The sequence below is a fragment of the Castor canadensis genome, chromosome 1, assembly GCF_047511655.1.
Source record: "Castor canadensis chromosome 1, mCasCan1.hap1v2, whole genome shotgun sequence".
In the NCBI taxonomy this organism is placed as follows: Eukaryota; Metazoa; Chordata; class Mammalia; order Rodentia; family Castoridae; genus Castor; species Castor canadensis.
The window spans coordinates 52,216,837-52,238,130 of NC_133386.1; the positions used below are offsets into that span (position 1 = coordinate 52,216,837).

Below are 21,294 nucleotides of genomic sequence, written 5' to 3' on the forward strand. Positions count from 1 at the left end.
GAAAATATCATAATCAAACCCTTTTGCACAACTAATATTGCTAATAAAAATGTAAATAAAAGAGTTTGAGCCTTGGAGTCTGATAGACAGAATGAGCTTAACCACGTAAGCAACCAAGGACCCTTCCTTGGAGCCTCAATTTACTCATCCATAAAATGGGCAGAATGTAACAGAGCCTACCTTCCAGGGTGGTTGTATTGTATGATGTCATGCAGATGGTTAATGCTAAATATTCTATATTATTAAAATATTATTACCACTACCTTGATGACATCAAATTGGCTCCCTAGAAACAAACGTTTTTAAAGTGCCAGTGCCTAGCACAGAGTTGATACTCAGCAAATATTGTTTCCCTTCTTTAAATATTTGTGTTCTATCCCTGATTATTTCCTGAGTAAGTTTTCCAGTTGTAATCTGGCCTTTGTCCTAGTGAATTATACTGCTCCCATCCCCCTGCTCTCCCTGTCCTTCTTGGCTGACCAGCAGAGCCAGGCATCCTGTGGGAGACAGCAGCCAATTCTGGGCGGTACAATGAGAAAATGGGTGCTTGCTTCCGGATGGACGTTGGACAGGCTACCCATTATTTAATAAATCAGCTGGAGAAAATCCCAGGCTGGTGGCGAGCTGGAGGGCTTGTGAGGCAGACAAAGAAGGGCAGTATTGGACGAAATAGCCACCAGGGGCTTGGCAGAGACGCAGCTCCATGGAGCTTACAAGATAAGGTCACCTTTCCTTTCCTCCTGGGGAGACGCAGTTGTATGGGCCAATGGAGAGTAAGATTAGAGGGAATGCCCTTAATAAATTCCCCAATGGGAAGCAGTTTTGCTTTGCCTCTGAATCTCAGGGCACTAGACTAGCCAGTCACTGGAAAACAAGAGTTGGTGCCAGAGCCTTCAGCGGAGACGAAGGCAGCCTTCTCAGAGACAGGTACTTGAATCCTCCTGCCCTTGACTCCGGGATCATTCAATCTGCACTCTAGAAGTTTGTCTGGTGGAATCAGGACAGGGATTGACAGGTCCCTGTGTCAGGACACCCTCTGCCCTATTGGCTTGCTCCTTCCCCCTCTGACAGCTGGTTATTCTTAGCCATAGCTGACTTCCCCTCTCAAATTAATTTGAGAGTTGCTGGGCAGGGGAAGCTGATGCAAAACCATGAGGTAAAGGTATGGTGGCTGTCTTCTACCTCCAGGAAACACGCGGAGGACCTGGGCCTTCATCACTGGACCACCCAGGGCCCTGGGACCTTCCCTTGTCTTCCCTCTGCCCCAGCAGCAGTCCCTCAGCCCACCCGCCCACTAGATTAACTGCTTAAAGGCCCACAGAGCGGAGACCTTCAGAGCCAGAAGAGGTCGCAGAGACCACTGACAGGCAGGCCACATGATGTTTGCCCTGCCCACAGCCCCTCCTGAACAAAGGTCTCTCTGTGTGCGGTGGCCATGGCTTGTACCATGTGACCTGAGGCCTTCACATTACTCTTTGCATGGAGACGGGTGAGTGTGCCAAGAGCAGATTTGCAGGCTGACTTAGCACAATCAACTGGCCTGGTGCTAGAACTTTACCCAAAGGGTGGCATTGGTCAACTGGAACAATTTTCTCTCTGTGGAGTCTGAGCCTGAGCCAGACAGAGAGCAGGAGCAGTCATGCAAGATGAACAGGAAGCCAAGGCAGGCAGGGAGGCTGACGGGGCTGCAGGGTGCCATGGAATCCTGCTGCCCAGGGTGAGGGCTGGGGGCCGGGGGGCAAAGAGAGGGGGCAGCACTGATGGCTCAGCCAAGCCCGGCCTGGGTCTCTCGTATTGTCCACCTAAAGGCACTAATAAGAATTCATTTGATCTGTTTTACAGATGGGAGAGTTGAGGCTAGGAGACCATGGGCCACTCTCCAGGTTACAGACTCAGCCTGTGACTGAGTCCAGCTAGGAGCCCAGGGTTCCTTGTCTTGAAAACATGCTATCCAACATGGGCTGTTGAGACCCAGAGCCCATGGGCCCGGTTGGAGTAGGGGGAGGAGGCAGTGGCAGAAGCAGGGAAGGTGGGAGTGGAGAGTTGGTTTGTAGGGAGAGTGTAGGAAGAGAGATGATGAGTTTAGTTTCTCAAATCTGTGATTTTGTTATTATTCCAAGCAAGTGTGTACAGAGCCAGAATTGAGTTCTAAGTTGCTCAGGCCCTTGCCTTCTCCTGACTGCTCCCCAGAGCAATGGCCACAGCTCTGCTGCGGTCCCACCCTTGCTTACCTCACCAACACTCCCCCAAAACTGTGCCCAAGAGGACCATGATTCAGGAAAGAGCAGAATGAGTCGAAAACATCTCCCAAATGCAGACTGACTTACTGAAGACCTACTGTGTGCTAAAGGTGAATCCAGGCTGAGTTTGTGCTAGCATCTAAATGCCCATGGAAACCTCGTTGCCCGTTCCCTGTTACTTAATGGGAAGAGAGTTTAAAGAATGCTTGCTTTATCCCACCAGGACCACCAGCAGGAAGTCCTATTCTGAGGGGCTGCCAGCCTAAGGAAAGAACCATCAGGTCGAACTTCGGGTAGATAGAAGGATCCCTAAAACAAGGCGTATAGCCCACGTTTCCTTCCTCACAGGCCCATGGACACGGTACGGGTTGCAGTTGTCGGAGCAGGCGTGATAGGGCTTGCCACCGCCATGTGCATTTCCCAGCAGGTCCCCCGATGCTCTGTTACTGTCATCTCAGACAAGTTTACTCCTGACACCACCAGTGATGTGGCAGCTGGAATACTTATTCCTCATGCTTATCAAGGTGAGAGAAGGATTTCAGCTATTCGGTCAGATATGATTGATGTTAGGTAGAGCAAAATAGGGAATCTTTCACCAGGAAGGCTGGCTGTGTGCATGTGCAATGTACAGCTTTGATCCCATTGGTGGGACTGTCACTTTGAATCCTCTGCACCTGTGCATGCTGATAAATCAGCTCACTTGAGTCTTTCCTCCTGCTTTAAACACTGTCCAGGAAGTGAACTTGCAACACTTCTCAAGACAGTTCATTGGCAGAGCTAGTCATATGCCTCCACCCCTCAGCAGGAGACCAGGAATTACATTCTATAGGGTTCCCAGAAGATGGGCAGCAAGAGAACACAATGACTAGCACTAACAGCTGTTGACTTCACATCTTTCCACTGGTACCAACTTGGAGACTACTCGGGAGGGAACTGAAATTCTAACTTTTAAGTCAGTATAAAAACAACCAGTCAATATGTATTTGGGCCTGAAGATGCATTCATTTTTTTAATGTGTCCATGCATTTGGTACTCTTCATGTGAAATGCAATTTTCATTAAATGGAAATCCAAATTATTTTGTAGCAATGAGGTTCATACTCGCTGTTTCTTCTTCCTCATTTCCATTCTTTTCTCCCTTTAAATCAAAGTTTAGCATGTACATAGCTTAAATAATCAAATAGTTTACAAGACTGATTACAAAAGCCTGCAACTTGGAATATGAAAATTGCCCTGCCCTGTTAACCTGGAGGCAGTCTGTGAGTTACTTCCTCCCTTCTAATGTCTCCACCTCTTTTTCTGGAATTGTTATTATTTGGGGCCTCGAATAATAACATATTAGAGAGTCAATCTGTTTTTATTTCTCTCTTTTAATTTTGCTTACTTTCTGAAAGAGTTTCTCAATTTTATCTTCTTCCTTGCTATTGAATTTTTATTTCCACTGCAACATTATTTAATATTCCAAAGCTCTGTTTTCCCCTGAATTTTCCTGTGTCACAGCGTCATCCTATTTGTGATGTATGGTTGCAATATCTTTTCTTATCTTTCTGTAGGTACTAACAGTAGTTTTTAAAGTTTTTCTCCCTGCATAGCTCCTGTTGTCTACAAGTTACATTTTTTTTTTTTTGGTTTGATGCTTTCATTTTTCATGATCCAGGTCTTCCTTGGCTTTGTGGGAGTCTTGACCTGTTGGCTAATATTTCTGGGTAGGACCCAAATTTCTCACTGCTTGCATGGGGCTTGCTGCCTGTGAATCTGGCTGGAGTGAGACAGCAGGGCCGTTTAGTGGGGAAGCTCTGATCTCATTATGTTTTAGTCATTCTTCTTGGGTAGGCCACTTCTGCAGAGAAAAAGCTTCCAGTTTTCTGCCTCCCCTGGGGAGGGTGAAAGCCTGGATGCCACATTCTAGAAGGTGAGGGGAGAAGAGGCTAGCCTTAGATCCAGTTTTCATGAGTTCCCTTACCCCTCATGTTTTCAGCCTGATAGCCCTGCTTTTGCCTTGCTTGGTGTTTCCCATCTTAGACACCCTGCTTCACCTAGCAGAGAGTCAACCCTATTTTGTTTTTTGCCAGGGTGGAGAGGGCGGTAGCTTTGGTGCTGTAGGCCAAGAACTTGGCTGTGTCATGCCCCTGGGGCCTACCCCTCAAGAGACAAATACTGGTGTATTTGCTTGATACTGGATCACTCTAAGTGCCTTTCTTGTGACCAGAGTTCTTGTGTTTGTTTGCTAGTATTGCCTTGCTTGCTCCAGCCTGAGTGAGTGGTCCAAAGGCTGCCTGGAGTCATGGAATCATCTTCAAAGGAAGAGGCTGAGTGTTCCTCGGACCATGGAGGCTTGAGCTCTCTTTTGGCTATGAGGCTGGGTCTTCTGGACCATCTCTCTGATGCTGTGAGATAAAGACTTTGTTCTTCCCCTTCAGCTTCTTCCCTAGACACAATTCAGACCAGCCCCAGTGATAAATATCTCCTTTTACAAATGTCAATATCATATGGGAACCATACCTGTTCCATGGGGTTGTTATGAGGACCAAATGATTTGACATATGCAAAACATTTAGAGTATGCCCAGCACATCGTCAGCCCCATATCAGCATTTACTATTATTCTTGACACTTCAGCTACAGTTCTGACTAGCACTTGAATGTGAATTAGGTCACCAGGCTTGCTCAATCCACTGTTGAATTGGAATTGTCTGCTCTTTTGGGATGACTTCTGCTGCATGTGAATTTCAGCCAGTGTTTTGTTTCTAAGGTTCAGAGTGGCCTTCCACACTGATGTAGATCATTGGGGTACAACCCATTTGAGATCTAACATAGTTCTCTCTTCAACTAATTATTTATTTCTTCCTTATTTCTAAATCAGCATCTCCTATCTGCAATTTTGGAATGCAATGTTGAGTTCACATGGGCATGCATTTAATGATGACAGTGTTGACCCAGTATTAAAGAAATATTTATTGTTTCTATAGCAAGTGAATTATTTTAAAACCCTAATATGTGGGTTGTCTCCAAGGGTCTTCCCATCTATTTGATGAGTTACAGGACACTTTTCCAAGTGGATCTTCACAGAGTTCTTTTTGGCTCAATTCCCTTGGGTCGCCTATGGGTATTGGTAGCATCCCCTCGGGGTTACTGTTCCCCAGGCTCTGGTTGCTCCCTCAAGACCCTTTCACAAGATGAGATGGTCAAATAAATGCTTCACCCACAGCTGGATCTGTTCTGACTCTGCATTGTGCTCCTCTCTGTGCTTGCACTGGACACTATTATTTGGGGATCAAACCATACCTCTTGTTTCCTTCCTAACAGACTTGTCACCATCCCAGAAGCTTGGGCCAGGTTCAATCCCTTGTGCTCTTGCTGGAATGTCTGAAGGATGGTGTGATCCTCACATCCTCAGCTGACCCTGGTCCATGATTACATGGTGTGTGGGTTAACTGCAGCCTGGCAGGGAAATCTGGCCTGTAGAGCTGGCATGCATAAGGCAGGCCTTGTTTCCTTCTATCAGGAGGGTAATCCACCTGTGTTTTCCAAAGTCGTGCAGTCTGTTTTCTGTCCTGGTTGACCTGGTCTTGCAGACCCATTGATTTTCAGCTCCCTTAGTTCTTCTTCCCATTGTCTCAACTACATCACCAGTTGGTGATGAACTCATTTCTGGTCAGGCTGGCTATGGACCCTTCAAGGACCTTGAGAATATGCCTGTGCAAAACCAGCTGGCTCTCACATCAGGCTTTGCCCTTCTTGGCTTGTTTCCTGTCCATCCATTGATCATCACCTGAGCAGGCCTGGTGGACAGCATGTGTCACCATTGAAATCTCTGCTCGCTGATGCATCTGCCACCTCCATGGAGTTCTTCATCTAAATGCCTCCTTTCTTTTTCTCAGTTTCTAAGAAGGAGCTTATCAGAAGCATAGTCATTATTTTGTTTTTTGTCTGCTTTGCTTTTCTCTGTGGCTACAGACATACCTGTTCAAACACAGAAGCAGTGGTTTAGAGAGACCTTCGATCACCTGTCTGCAATCGCCAGGTCTCCAGAAGCTGTAGATGCAGGTGTTCACCTGGTGTCTGGGTAAGAGAAGTTATTTAAGAATTTAGAACAATCTGGACTGACATCACAGGTCAACGTAAAATATTCATTATCTGCTGTGAGCAGAGTACAGAATGAGATGTGGAAGAATTTAGAAAGAACATTTTAGACTTTAGAGAATGTGAGAAAGACAAGGTACAGGATTATATTTTCTAACAGTATATGACCATTTTGGTTTCTAATTATAAATAGCTTTTGAGTTTCTTTGGTGACTATGCAGGTATACACTGAGTGTGGGGCTGATGGACGCACACTGGTGTGACATTGGAATGAATGCAGACACCAAAGGCAGAGGGACATCTTATTTCTTTGGAGCCCTTGGAGAATGAGGTGTTCCAAATAAGTAAATTTTTTAGGTCACTATAGTTGACCTTTTTGTCTTTGTTTTTTTTGTTGTTGTTTTCTTGCGGTGCTGGGAATTGAACCCAGGGCCTTGCACAGGCTAGTCAAGTGCTCTGCCACTGAGCCACATCCCCAGCTCAAAAGTTGACTTTTGAAATGCCATTTGGAAAAAGAAAAGCATTTCTGAAGTGATTAGCTTCTACTGACTTTTAATATCTGACTTTAGGAGACATGCATAATTAAATGAAAATTTGAAAATAAATTTTATTTAACATTTCTAACACAAACTAGCACTGAAAATATGACAGTGCATTTCTATGTCTTTTTAAACAGAAATCCTAAGCATCCTATCACTGTTTAAAATTCATTCTGTCATTTTTACTTTAAGTCTCAGTGTCATCATCATGTGATGTAAGACATGTCACCTGTGTTACCTGTGTAACACTCCTGCCCCTACAGCCTTTTGAAGAGCAGAGGGGTGTTTGCTTCTTACCAAGTATTCAAGACCACTACATCTTTGCACCACTTAAAGATTTCCCATCTCCTCTTCTGATGTTAGGCTTCCCACAGACCTTTGCTGCTGGTTACACACCTGCAACAGGAGGAGGATTTCTACCCTTTTCCTCATCTTGCCCTCCCTCGCCATTAAAAACACCAAGGTGAGGGTGACATTACTGATTTTTTGAAGACCCTACCCAAAGAGGCAGTTTTTGCTTCTCTGTCAAGGTATGGCTTGATCCGTCTCTATTCTAGAGAATATTGTTTCTCTCCAGAACCAGTTGATGAATCACATAAGAAAATTGCTCTCATTCAGTTATGGTTATATTTTATTTTCTCAAAACCAATATGAACCAGTCTAATTCACAGACTTTGGCTCTAAGTAAGTTGTGGAAATAATTATGACCAAAATTCCTGTCTTTTCAAAAGCAAGGCTTTACAAGTATCATTTGCATCTTTGGTATAAGTAGATAGCCTTATTCACCTATTTCTTTCTTCCAAGCAATCTAATCAGTATTCACCAGTACCAGGCACTCTTCTAGGTAGTAGGGATATAGCAATGAGCAATTCAGTATATAGCAGATGCTTAATAAATTTGTGTTAAGTGATTTTTTACGGAAGATGGACACAGTCCTGTCCTCAAGTAGCCTATGGCTTGTGGAGACTACAGTAAATCTAATGAGTTAGAAATTGGACATGATACTGAAAGGAGGAATACAGAGTGCTATAGAAGTTAATTCTGGAGAACTTTGGTCTAGGGAGTTATCAGAAGCTATGTAGAAAAAGTCTTTCATCTGAGTCCCTCAGGACAAATGTCAGTGGTGATGTTGTGGAGGTAAAGGAGACAGAGACAGGGTAGGAGACAGCATTCCAGGTAGCAGGAACAGCACGGACACAGAACACATACGTCTCAGGCCACTGTGGTGTGTTGGAGCATTGGGACACCATTGAGGGGTTTCGCACCGTGAGGTTACTGATTGTTTTTTATTGCAAAGATATTTTATCTGTAGTGTGGAGGACAGGCTGGTAGGAAGAGAGATGATGGTAGGATAGATTAGGTATTGATAGGAGGAACAGACATGCTTAAGAAGAGGTTTGACAGGATTTGACAGTTGATGGCTTGCGGGGGATTAGGTATCTAGCATTAGCACCTGTGTGGATTGGTACCACTTAGTGAGTTGGGCTAACACTGGGGAAAGACTTACTTCTGAGTGTTTAGCCTATAGAAGGCGGTGAAGCTACGGAAGAGGGAGTGTGTGCAGGATGAGACAGGAAGAGGACCAGTGTAGAGCCATGCATTTATGTCTTCCCAGATACTACTTTGAGTGAATTATTTAGAGACAGAAATTCTGGAATGTTAATGGTGACATCATTAGCACTCAGACTCACTCTTTGCTATTTTAGAGCAATGATGGTTGCTGTTGCTGATGGAAACCACCCAATACTTATAAATCTAAATGTGTGTAGTGGGCAGTTATTACAGGTTTCCTGTTAACCACCCAAGCCATCCAAGGTTCATCCACTCCAGCAGCAGGGCTCCTCTGGACAGCTCTTGGCTTCTCTCTAGTCCTAGAGAAAGCTTGCTGACCTACCACTTGGCCCCTACTTTGCACACTCATTTACAGTATGCAGGAAGCAGGAGTGAAAATTATTTCAGTTTAGGCATCTTGTTCAAAATCCAGGCTAACTTTAAAACTTTTGACATTTTGCTTACAAGTTATGTAAAGTGTTGTAAGCCAGAAAAACCTTTCTTCTAAAATACGTTGTCATAAGTAAATAAAGAAAACCTGGACAAAATCATTTTAGAAAAAGTAAATTAATTTTAATCTTTAAAAAGGTGTATTTGCTTCATTTTATTTAATTATTTTTGTGCTGGGGATTAAACCTAAGACCTCACAAATGCTAAGCATGTGCCCTGACACAGCTAACCCCCTAGTCTGGTGTGTTACTCTTAAAATGTATTTTTTTTGGCAGTTCTGGGATTTGAATTCATGGCCTCACACTTGCAAGGCAGGTGCTCTACCACTTGAGCCACTCCACCAGCCCTTTTTTGTATTGGGTATTTTTGAGATAGGGTCTCGAGAACTATTTGCCTGGACTGGCTTTGAACCCTGATTCTCCTGATCTCTGCCTCTGAGTAGCTAGGCTTATATGCATAAGCCACGAGTGTCTAGCTTCTTAAAATGTCTTATTCCTCCAATCACCAATATTTGAAATCTAATACTAAGTTATCTGAACCCAAGAGAATGGGAGAATATAGATCTTTTTCTCTTTGTGCTTATTGGATGTGAATATTTTTAGTGCCTTAGGGACTGTTACATAGACTTTATTAGAAATATATGATCTCAAAAAAAAAAAAAAGAAATATATGATCTCAAAAAATTTCAGGGAAATTCTCCACTTCTATGTTTGAGTTGGCAGATATTTCAGAGTGTTCCTACCAGAGAAGTGCCAGTCTGGGCTGATGTGGTTCTGGGATTTCGAAAGATGACAGAAGCTGAGCTGAAGAGATTCCCTCAACATGTGTTTGGCCAGGCTTTCACAACCCTGAAGTGTGAAACTTCTGCCTACCTGTCCTGGTTGGAGAACAGGTGTGTTGCAATGACTCTGTGCTGCTTCCTTTATCTGTCCTAGTCATAAATAACTGTGTAACTTCATAAAACACATGCTATGAATTCCCTGGGGCCCCTCACAGCTTTGCTCTTTGTAAAGCACAAATGACTTTGTGAAACAATCTGGAGGACTAAGTGCACACCCGGCAAGTGGTAACCTATTTTGTGTCTGTTTTCAGTGTGTACCACTATGGCCTTCTGTCCCCTATACCCAGGTAAAATCCACTTTTTGAAATAGTACTTCAGTTTCTTCAGCTGTAAAATGGAGAAGTTTGGAGAATACACTTCTGGCTAGAAAGTGCCATGATTTACTTGAGATTTTTGGATGAGAAAATCTTATGCTAAGCATAAATTGTGTTTGCTTTTGCCCCTCTCATTCCCAGTAAAAAAAAAAAAAATGGCTTTGTTATTTTCTTTCATCATGAATAAGAATACTAACATTGAGAACTCATCCAAATTTTATAATTCCTTCCTTCCTAAGCTCAGCCGTTAATACTTGAACTTGCATTTGGCTTGGTTTCTGGGACTTCCTTTTCCTAGTTAGAATACACATCAAGAGTACTTTTATTTGAGACAGATGGGTCTCAAATAAGTCTCTTGCTCGTTTAGTCTGGACACTATTGGAAGTGGAGGGTTGTGAATTTTCAAATCTGTGTATAGGTTGAAATGCTTGGGACCAGAAGTGTTTTGAACTTGGGATTTTTTTTTTTTTCCGGATTTGGGGTATTTGCATGTACACAACAGAAGCCTAGCTGGTCACAGAGCCAACATCAAGGAGGAAGAGGACCATTGTCCCCTTTCCTCCAGTGGAAGGCTGCGAGGGGCAGGGACTCTGTTCAGCCCAGAGCCAGCCTTTCAGTGTGATCCAGCCTGGTGGGAGGCAGGGCAGTGTGGCAGTGAGAGGACAGGACACCTGGAGCTCACTCTGTGGGTTGCAGCCACATGCCTACCCCCTGCCCGCCCCCCTGCAGCCCCAGATGGGCAGTCACACAATCCCTGCCTGTTCCTCACTCAGGGTCCGTTCTGTTGTCGCCTACGCCTCTCCACACAATGTGAGTGTTCAGCCTTCGTGCTCCGACTCAAAAATGAGCATTTTGCTCAGCAAGCATTGGCTTTAGCCTCAGCACTCTTCTTCTGAAATTATATCAGCTCCCAGAAAAAAATATATTTTATTACAACTTGGGTCTTTGGTATTTTATAAAGAACAATGCCCTATAACATCCAGAACAAACCACCCAACAACGAAGACCTGAGAAGTTGAATCTCTCTTGCAGGTCATATTATTGTACCTTTAGACAGCAGAGTCACATTCCGATGCTTTTCTACTTGCGCCTTCAAGAAATAAATCAGAGAGGCTGCAGGGCAGCCTACCTGAATAAATTATCCTGGAGGGATCAGAGTTGTCCTCCCTTTGATGACCTCCAGGAAGCTGGGGGCCTATGACTTAGGTGCCTTGATTTCTTCCCAGGAGACCAGGCCATATCCCATGACCCTGAAGAGACCAGGCAGTGGTGACCACATGACGCACACACTCCCTGAGCTCTCCTTCCCCTCTCGGATACGGTCTCTCTCTCTCTCTTGCTTTCTCTGGGAGGACCCTCCACCTCCCATCTTTTTCCTCTTCTATACCTTGAGTTCTCCCACCTACCCTGACTCCTGTGACTTCCTCAGCAGCGGTACAGAAATACGTACTGGCATTGCTCAGCAACAATGGGACAGGTTGTCCTAGCCTTACATGGGAACTTGCAAAGGTCTCCTCTTATTCAACATACCCCAGGCCTGCTAGAGCACATCCTTCCTTCCCAAGTGGCCCTGGGCACTTCCTTCCCCTTACCCAACTCCCTAGTCAGAGGACCAGGAGGTAAAAGGCCCCAGACAGAGTTGAATGGGATTCCTTTCTTTTTCTTCCTGATTAGGCAAGGGTGGAGTGAGAGAGCACTGTCCAAAAAGGTGGAAAAGTGAGTGGGGTTTTTTTTAATAAAGGCAATAAGATTCATAGGGAACAGATGGAAGCGGTGTGGGGTGCGGTGACATTGGGGACTCCCATCAGAGGTGAATTCCCTCCCTACATCCTACCCGCTCGATGGACTTAGGGTACATGGCTGCTTCCATCTAGAAGCCCTGGCTTGGAGAAACCCCCAGAGCCTCATCCACCCCCTCCCTGAAGTGGCCACATGCTGCTCCACCCTTGATGGGACTTGGAGTGGTTAATCTAAGCCCACAGAGTAGACCAGGCTGGCATGGACACTCAGAGAAGTGGGAAGTAGGATACAGGTTTTTTGTTTTTTTATTTTTGGTGTACACATTGCATGGGAACAATGAAGACCATGGTGAGCAGATGAGATAACACTGTCAGGTCAAAAATTAGACTCAGTACATTTAGTTACTTTGTAAACCTAAATCTGTTTTAAAATTCTAACTATATTAAGTGTTGCCATGAAGACACAGTGTTTTTTCTGTGTAAGTCTGTATGCACAGTAGTTGCCAACTGAGATTTTAAATTAGTTTTCTTTATTTTATTTCATTTTTTTGGTATTTGAACAAATAGGCTGGAGAAAGTTGGCTTTCTGTTCACTGTTAATAAGGCATTATTCTTCAGGATGAAAGCAAGGACTCATTTTTAAAATTGACTAACAACAGCACATACTCGACACATCTCAATACTGCTATGTCTAATACAGTCTTTTTTTTTTTAGCCTGCGTATTCATGTTTATTGCAGCTTTGTTCATCACAGCTAAACTGCGGAATAAACTAAAGACTTTCTTTTTCAATTATTGTTATTGTTGTGCCAGGGATACATTGTGACATTTACAAAAGTTTTTATATCATAGTTGAATTCCCCCCTCCACCATTCTCCTTTATCCCTCCTCCCCCATTCCTAGAATAGTTTCAACAGGTCTCATTTTTCCATTTTCATATGTGTCTACACAGTATTTGCCCCATATTCACCTTCTTGTACCCTTTCTTTTCTTTTTATTTTTTTTATTATTCATATGTGCATACAATGCTTGGGTCATTTCTCTCCCCAGCCCCCATCCCCTCCCTTACCACCCCCGCCGCCTCCCTCTCCCCCCCACCCCCTCAATATCCGGCAGAAACTATTTTGCCCTTATCTCTAATTTTGTTGAAGAGAGAGTATAAGCAATAATAGGAAGGACCAAGGGTTTTTACTGGCTGAGATAAGGATAGCTATACAGGGAGTTGACTCGCATTGATTTCCTGTGCGTGGGTGTTACCTTCTAGGTTAATTCTTTTTGATCTAACCTTTTCTCTAGTTCCTGGTCCCCTTCTCCTGTTGGCCTCAGTTGCTTTTAAGGTATCTGCTTTAGTTTCTCTGCGTTAAGGGCAACAAATGCTAGCTAGTTTTTTAGGTGTCTTACCTATCCTCACCCCTCCCTTGTGTGCTCTCGCTTTTATCATGTACTCAAAGTCCAATCCCCTTGTTGTGTTTGCCCTTAATCTAATGTCCACATATGAGGGAGAACATACGACTTTTGGTCTTTCAGGCCAGGCTAACCTCACTCAGAATGATGTTCTCCAATTCCATCCATTTACCAGCAAATGACAACATTTCGTTTTTCTTCATGGCTGCATAAAATTCCATTGTGTATAAATACCACATTTTCTTGATCCATTCGTCAGTAGTGGGGCATCTTGGCTGTTTCCATACCTTAGCTATTGTGAATAATGCTGCAATAAACATGGGTGTGCAGGTGCCTTTATTGTAACCCAACTTACATTCCTTTGGGTATATCTCTAGGAGTGGAATTGCTGGATCATATGGCAGTTCTATTTTTAGTTTTTGAGGAGTCTCCATGGAGTTTTCCACAGTGGTTGTACTAATTACACTCCCACCAGCAGTGTATGGGGTTCTTTTTACCCCACATCCTCACCCACATTTGTTGCTGTTTGTTCTCTTGATGACAGTCTTTCTGTGAAGGATAGAGCTGCTCTGCCTTTCCCATCTCTGAATCAGGTCTTGGAGCTCAGTCTTGGCCATCCTGCATCTTTCTGTATTTTCAGCAGGGCTCACAAGCCCCTCACTGTTCTCACCTCTCCTATCCAATTTGTCTTTATGTGGTCACTTGAAAACTTGCTCTGTTTTCCTCATTCCAACTAACTTTAGGGTACAGATCCCACCTTGTAGCTACCTGTCCTTCTCGGGCCAGGGAGAGCTGGCTCCTACGTGAGAAATGTCCCCTTCCCAGCTCTGAATCCCGGCTCCAGTATCTCCACAGCAGAGCCTCACCTCCCTGTTTAGAGGTACACAGGATACCAGACTCCGTTCTCACCAGGGCTTCCACCAGGCAGGGATGGGAGTTGTTTTAATCTCAAAAGCACACAGAGAATTAGAGGTGAGAGGTGGAGTGTGGTGTGTGTATGTGTGTGAGACTCTCAGGGGTTCAGCCAGCTCATTCTCCCTTCTTCTGAAGGACGGGCCCTGAAGACTGTTGTCTCCTGTTTATGGTCAGGCAGATAAAACAGTAGAGGGCAGATGTCAGGCTTGGCAAAAAAGGGGTATTTTTTTGTGTTTTGGAGTGATGACCAGAGGACATTGCGCTGAGGTTCTTCAGTGAGCAGAGCTCCCATTTCCTCATGGAAGTTGAGGTAGTCATATAGTCTCTTTCCAGAATGAGGTGTTGTTCAGTGGCAGGAAGTCACCAAGCTTCTTATACCCCCAACCATATCACCTAAAATTTCCAGAATAGCTACCTCATGTGGTTGTAAAAGAAACCTGTTAGGTACTTGTCACCTAAGCTAGTTAGCATCTAGCCTCTGGCTATGGTACCCTCTACACCTGGTACCATGGTGAGGCATCTTTCATGGGATATGTAATAATGGCTGAGCCTCACTGCAGTCACATCGCAACCTCAGGAAGATGTCCAGTCTCCGGGCATGTGAAGTAGGCCTCCTCCTGGGTTGCAAGGCCTGGGAGGGCCCCGCCACAGCAAGCCGGACAGGGCCTCCCAACAGCCCATCACTGCATCTGGCTCTGGTGACTTTCATCAGTAGCTTCCAGCAGGGTACCGTTGAAACAGAACAGAAAGATATTTGCACTTATTGAATTCTTACATAACCATCGTTACAACTCTGTGAGCCGGGCACTCTTATCCCTGTATTATAGTTAAGGAAACTAATTCAGGGAATTTAAGAAATTTACTTAAATCCCAAGGCTGGTAAGTTCTCTTTCTTCCCTCAGTTAGGAAAATAATTCTGAGTTCTAATTAGGAACACAGAACTTAATGTTCAAGTCTTAGCACAAGGAATCCACAGTCTATTAAAAGAAAAAACAAAATCAAGATAATGTTCAAATAATGATCAATTAATTAAAAAAAAATCCAGATGTTATACTTAATGAAATGTAAGTGGTACAGGTGTGCAGGAAAGACATACTTTAGATGGTATAGCAGGTCTTATACTTTACTGTATCATGACAACCTCTAGTACCTTTTATTTTTCTTATAAACAACCTTTATTCAGCAAGTGTGTCTTGTGTCAGACCTGTTGCACCTGGTGTCTCATTTGATTTTCACAGTCAGCCTGTGAAGTCTGTATCATCGCCATAATACAGAGGAAAGATTAAATCTTCAATTGGATGAATAACTTGAGAAGGTCATTTGAAGGGGGGAAATATAAATGCTAAACCCTACCTAAAAGTCTTTTTTCTTGGTGTTCACTTTTTAATTTTTAAAAATTTTTGTGTGTGTTGTGGTACTGGGATTTGAACTCAGGGCTCTGAGCTTGCTAGGCAGGTGCTCTACCACTTGAGCCACACCTCCCAACCCTCACTTTTTTGAAGACTATAAACACACTACAGTGTTGTAAAATTGTTCCACAGAGAGGAGCTGAAACTTGTGACCATAAAATTTTCTACATTAAAATGCTTTTATCTATGGACTGTTCTAGTTTAAAAAAGAAAGAAGGAAGGAAGGAAAGAGAGAAGGAAAGAAGGAAAGGAATACAGAGAAAGAAAGAAGCTCCAGTCTCATTCTCTCTGTTCTAACCACTTTCATTTACCTCAAGGCTTTATTGGTCCTCTGGAATCCACAGCGTGGATGTCTGCCAGATTCTTGTCTTTGGTTTTTCCTCTCAGGTACGTCGTAGCACACTGTCAGCATAACCAGCAAAGGTATGAGTCCCCAGGCCAGCACAGGGTGGCACAGCAAGCCCTTTGCAAATGTGTTGAACGATAATGAATCGAGTCCTGAGCTTTCCAGCTATTCTTCAGTGGCTCAGTGGAGTTGCTTCAGAGGTCCCTGCAGGAGGAGGACAGTGTGGCCACTCAGGGTCTGGGAGCCTGGCCTGCAGGTCACCTCCAGTGAGGCATCTGAGTTTTTGGGGTTGTGATGCAGGGGAGCAGCAATGTTGGCCTCTGTCACCCTCCTCAGTTTGTGGACTTTCTAGAAATGGGAACCAGAGTCTAAGTGCCAGTTTTTTCTGCAGCTCTTAATACAAGTTTCAGTTGCACTTTCCAATCCACAAGTTGGGGTGGAACATTAGAATCGCTTCCAAGAGTCTCTTCTTGCTGAAATCAGGGTGGCTTTTTAAAACCAACTTTTAGCCACGTTTTCCTTATGTTCCAAAAGTTTCTACCTTCTCATGAAACCTGTTTATCTGGCTTTAAAGGCAGATGTGCTCAAGCCACTAGCCAAGCACAATACTCACACCTGCAATCCCAGGTACTCAGAAGGTGAAGCTCTGGAGAATCACAGTTAGAGGCCACTCTGAGCAAAAAGTTAGCAAGACTCCATCTCCACCAACAAACTTGGCATGGTGAGCCAACCGCATGGGAGGAGTACTTAGGAAGATCTTAGTCTGAGGCCAGCCCCAGGCAAAAATTTGAGACCCTACCTGAAAAATAACTAAAGCAAAAAAAGGCCTAGGAGCCTGCCTAGCTTTGAGTTCAAAACCCAGTACCGCTAGAAAAAAACAAACAAAATTTCAGCTGCTGGAAGGACCACTTCTGCTTTCTCAGGAGCAGGAAGGGTACCAGCACTTAATCTCCATATCTGGTGCCAACCTGTCCCAGATCGTCCCGGAATGTGCTTAAAATGCAGCAGTCAGACAGATGCTTGGGCTGTGTGCTCTGTCCTAGACAGGACCGATAGAATTTGTGCACAGGTACGGATGTAAGTACACAGGCTCCAAACTCCATCCTGTTACTGTCTACAGTGTCCAGCTCCCTGTCAGCCCTCGAGGGAGGACCTGTGCTGTGCTCAGCAGTGCCTGACTTCTGGACACCCAACCTGTACTGTTGAACAGAACTGCTGACAGTCTTGTATTAAATCTCCTATAGTCTACAAGGGACCTACGAATAAGATTATAGGATTATAAAGGATTAAGATTCAGATGACAAGATTACTGGGGGTTATTTTTAATGGCTACAGTTTCCATTGTGCAAGATGGAAAAAATTCTGGGGTTGGATGATGGTAACAGTGTCCCAACAATGTGAATGTGACTAATGTCACTGAACTGCATGCTTAAAAATGGTCCAAATTGTGAGATTGTATGTGATATGTATTTCACCACAATTTAAAAATGATTTGCAGGACCTGGATAAGCTATTTCTTTTCATATTGATATACTTGGTCCAAAATACAACTCCCAACATGTGTCACTTAGTCCATCAGTTGCAAATAATTTGTGTTCCTTTTTCACAAATGTTCCTGTATATATAAAGTGTGAGTATGTGTGTGTGACTGTACCAACAATCTAATTCAGGAATACAGACTTATACAAAGAAACATGCGAGACTTAATATGCAATAAAATGTACAAGACAATAAATTAGGTGTGAAGTGAACATGTAAACAGGAAATGCTTGGACATTTAAAATACTGGATCAGGTCAGGCATAGTGGTACACATCTGTAATCCCAGCTACTCAGAGATGGAGATTGGGAGGATCGAGGTTTAGGACAATTTGGCAAAAAAGTTAATGAGACTCCATCTCAACAAAGAAATCAGGCATGTTGGTACATTTCTGTAATTCCAGGTATTCTGGAGGCAAAGGTATGAGAATAAAGGTCCAGGCCAGCAAGACCCTATCTGAAAAATAACTAAAGCAAAAAAGGGTTGGGGAGTGGCTCAAGTGCTAGCGCACCTGCTTCACAAGCTTGCGGCCCTGAATACAAACCCCAGTATACTGCAAAAACAAACAAATACATAAATAAGAAAAATAAAGTACTGGATTAACTTGTCATTCATTTTACATCTAGAATAACATCTTCAAACATAAAGGAAAAGGATTGATTTTCAAGTGGGTTTTCACTTAGGGTCAGCTGTATGAATCCCCAGTTTCCAAGGACAGGAAGTGGTTGGTGGCTTGAGTTTGATCTGTGTAGCCCTGGAAGTCCTCCAGGTGTTTGCTCACTGGATCGTGGCCTGGTTTTTGCTCTGGACCTTCACTTCCCGGAAGGGGCTGAGCAGATGGTTACTGGGCATCTCTCCTTTCCAGGATAAAGGCAAGTGGCAGCCTGCTGCTCACCAGGCGAATCGAAGACCTGTGGGAGCTTCAGCCTGCCTTTGATGTCGTGGTCAACTGCTCAGGCCTGGGAAGCCGGCAGCTTGCCGGAGATCCCGCCATTTCTCCAGTCAGGGGACAAGTGCTGCAAGTGCGGGCCCCCTGGGTGAAGCATTTCATCCGGGATGGGAGTGGGCTGACCTACATTTACCCTGGTGTGTCCCATGTAACCCTGGGTGGAACGAGGCAAGAGGGAGACTGGAGTCTGTCCCCAGATGCAGAGATCAGCAGAGGGATTCTGTCCCGATGCTGCGCCCTGGAGCCCTCCCTCCACAGGGCCTGCGACATCAAGGAGAAGGTGGGCTTGAGGCCTGGCAGGCCGAGCGTGAGGCTGCAGAAGGAGCTCCTGGTCCGAGGGGGACAGAGGCTGCCTGTGGTCCACAACTATGGCCACGGGAGCGGGGGTGTCTCAGTGCACTGGGGCTCTGCGCTGGAAGCCACCAGGCTGGTGAGTGAGTGTGTCCAGGACCTCAGGACCCCTGCCCCTGCCTCAAAGCTGTAACTGACATGAAATGAGCAAAGCCCAATGTAAGGCCCAGAACAGGTGTAAATCACCTTTATATCACAGGAGATGTTTAATTAGACATTTTTTTTGGTTTGTTTTCAAAATTAGAAGTGATACAACATAAATCAGTAGACTTAGGAAGTCTACCACCAATGACATAGGACATAAAACTTCATTTTGTTAAAAACATGCAATATAGGGTAAGATTTCTTTTGGATCTGGTGCCTAAGGATCTATGCTAATTTATGTGAATGGAATTGTGATAAAATCATGATATTGAAATCAAGATTTTGATGTCCGTTGGCTCCTGAATCCACAGGAGGAGATAATGCAGAGAAACACTAAAATCACTGTCCGTTGTAGACAGGATCCTCTTAGGTTATAGCCAAGTGAGTATTTTAATCCCACTAAATAAAATCACGTGGGAATCACATGATGCAGACTTCTTATATTTAATTGAAGACAAAACATGATTGCTGCTAGTTCTGGTGGCAGTTTCTTTGTCCCCTCAGTTGGTAATAATGGTGGAACTTGGTGTGAAGTTGCCTATGGATGTGGTACCAATTCTGTAGCTGCTGGGGTCTGTCACTGTGTTAGTTGTACTGTCACTGTGACCAAATACCAACAGAAACAATGCAAGGGAAGAAGGATTTATGGCATGGCAGATCAAAGCAGTTCAATCATGGCAGTTAGAAAGCAGAGCAGAGCAAGGGGCCAGGGAAAAATAGAGCCCCCCCAAGCTCACTCTCCTAGTGACCTACTTCTTCCAACCAGGCTCCACCTTCTACAATTCCACCACCTCCCAGGGCTCTGTTCAGATTTTGAATCCATCAATGGATTAAACCATTCATTGGGTCAGAGCTGTCATGATCTAAAGCTTTCTGGAAACACCTTCATCTCATGGACATACCCAGAGGTGTGATTTACTAATCTCCTAGGTCTTTCTCCATCCAATCAAGTTGACAATCAAGATTAACCATCACAGTCACCTAAGTCTTGCATATTTCATTACCACAAATGATTGAGAACTGGCTTATTGCATTTGCCTAAGCATTTTTGAAGATCGAATAGCATATGCAGCCAAAGGGCTAATTCGCTAATTGGAACGGCACAATCATTCTGAATGAAATATATAACCCAAAAGTATGCTGCAGGTTGTTAAAAGGCACTGGGGGAGGAGAACATGTCCCATGAGTTTGCAAATTGCTGAGTTAAATAAATTTGACCTGGTTTCCTGACTCAGGTCTAGCTTACCTATGTGTATTGTGAGTCCTCAGGAGGGTTTTTGGCCAGAGTAATTGGGAAAGGAGGTGCTATTCACTAAGGTAAGGGAGCTTGGGGAAAAAATTTAATTTTAATTTTGGGGGAGAGATGAGTTATGTTTGGTGATAATAAATTCTATTTTGGACATCCCCAGGGAGATGTGGGGCTGGCCATGAAAATGTGAGAAAGAGGAAGCTCCCATCATGGCTCCATTTTTACTGCTTTGTTCCTTGAGCTTTTGCATATGATTTTGTTGGAAGAGAACATTCTGCGGGAGGCAGAGAGGCATCCTTGTTTTAAATGATCTGTTAAAATTTGCAAGTTAAATCAAGCTTGGGATCTCTTCTATAGATCGCCACCAGGGGGTGGTGGTGTTTCAAACTCAGGTAAACCCATACATTTGAAAATCTACAAATGACCAGAAATAAAAAATAGATACTAAGTGTGGGGAGTGTGTGCGTGACTTCTGTGAGGCTTTACTCTGAATTGTAGTTAAAGTACATGAGGAATGGCTGCTTTACGTGATTGAAAATACATGTTTCACACACAATTTATGAGAAATAATGTTATAGTAAGCCAGCATTTTAAAAGGAGGACTTTTTGTTTTTCACGGTTGAAAACAAAAATGAAGGCTGCCACTCAGCATGGGTAGTATTTTCTTGTTGCCCAGCAGTGTAGACACTACTGCATTCTCTCGTTGTGTAGTTAGGCTCACCGGCTAACCTTCACCTATTTGCCACTTTAGTTTAGCTTCACTCTGTATTTTATATTTCTAAAACTCAACATTATAAGATGAAAGATTGGAGGCTTTCTGGCTGCCTGCCCTGATTTCATTCTCACTAATTGCTAAATATTTGCTCCCTGTGTCTCTCAAAGGTTTTTCATTTTGGTTGTTAGCTGGCAATCTGGCTATATCTTAGAATCTGTATGGGAAGTTTGAAGAAATCCTTGTGCCAACCCTGCATTATTAAATCCATGCTTTGGGGGTAGGGTGGAGCTGCACCGTGAGTATTTGTTCAAAGCTGTCCCCAGGGCAGCTAAGGGTGACCTTAGCTGTTTCTCCCTCTTCTCCACTGCTGCCATAACCAGTAGCCTTCCCTTCCACCCTTCTGTCTTGGCACACTGAGCTCCCAGGGATATGCTCACAGGTATGTTAATAGGCGCTCTGGGCAAGATGGCCTGTGGGAATTAGCCATCTCTTAAAGTGGTTCTCTGGAAATGCAGGCTG

General features: G+C 44.0%; 1 protein-coding gene across 8 annotated transcripts; it reads left to right on the forward strand.

The window, feature by feature from the left end:
* The first annotated feature begins 577 nt into the window (after positions 1-577).
* Positions 578-20,513, forward strand: Ddo (D-aspartate oxidase). 8 transcript variants are annotated; one of them, XM_074076908.1, is made up of 6 exons: positions 578-722; positions 2,589-2,764; positions 6,196-6,304; positions 7,224-7,323; positions 9,584-9,753; positions 18,233-20,513. In XM_074076908.1, the coding sequence occupies exons 2-6, from the start codon at positions 2,593-2,595 to the stop codon at positions 18,798-18,800; spliced, it is 1,119 nt and encodes a 372-aa protein (XP_073933009.1). In that variant the 5' UTR covers positions 578-722; positions 2,589-2,592; the 3' UTR covers positions 18,801-20,513. The 8 variants fall into 8 exon arrangements, with proteins under 8 accessions (XP_073933009.1, XP_073932997.1, XP_020032524.2 ...); XM_074076896.1 differs by lacking the exon at positions 578-722 and adding an exon at positions 738-927; XM_074076913.1 differs by lacking the exon at positions 578-722 and adding an exon at positions 789-927 and having other exon boundaries at positions 2,665-2,764; positions 9,577-9,753.
* The last annotated feature ends 781 nt before the right edge of the window (positions 20,514-21,294 follow it).

Excerpts from the sequence above, each read along its gene's own strand:
- Ddo (XM_074076896.1), top strand. The coding sequence starts at position 767 with ATGGAGAGTAAGATTAGAGGGAATGCCCTTAATAAATTCCCCAATGGG. Across the intron at positions 928-2,588 it reads GGCAGCCTTCTCAGAGACAG|GCCCATGGACACGGTACGGG; the intron begins GTACTTGAATCC and ends CCTTCCTCACAG. Across the intron at positions 7,324-9,583 it reads TCGCCATTAAAAACACCAAG|ATATTTCAGAGTGTTCCTAC; the intron begins GTGAGGGTGACA and ends TTGAGTTGGCAG.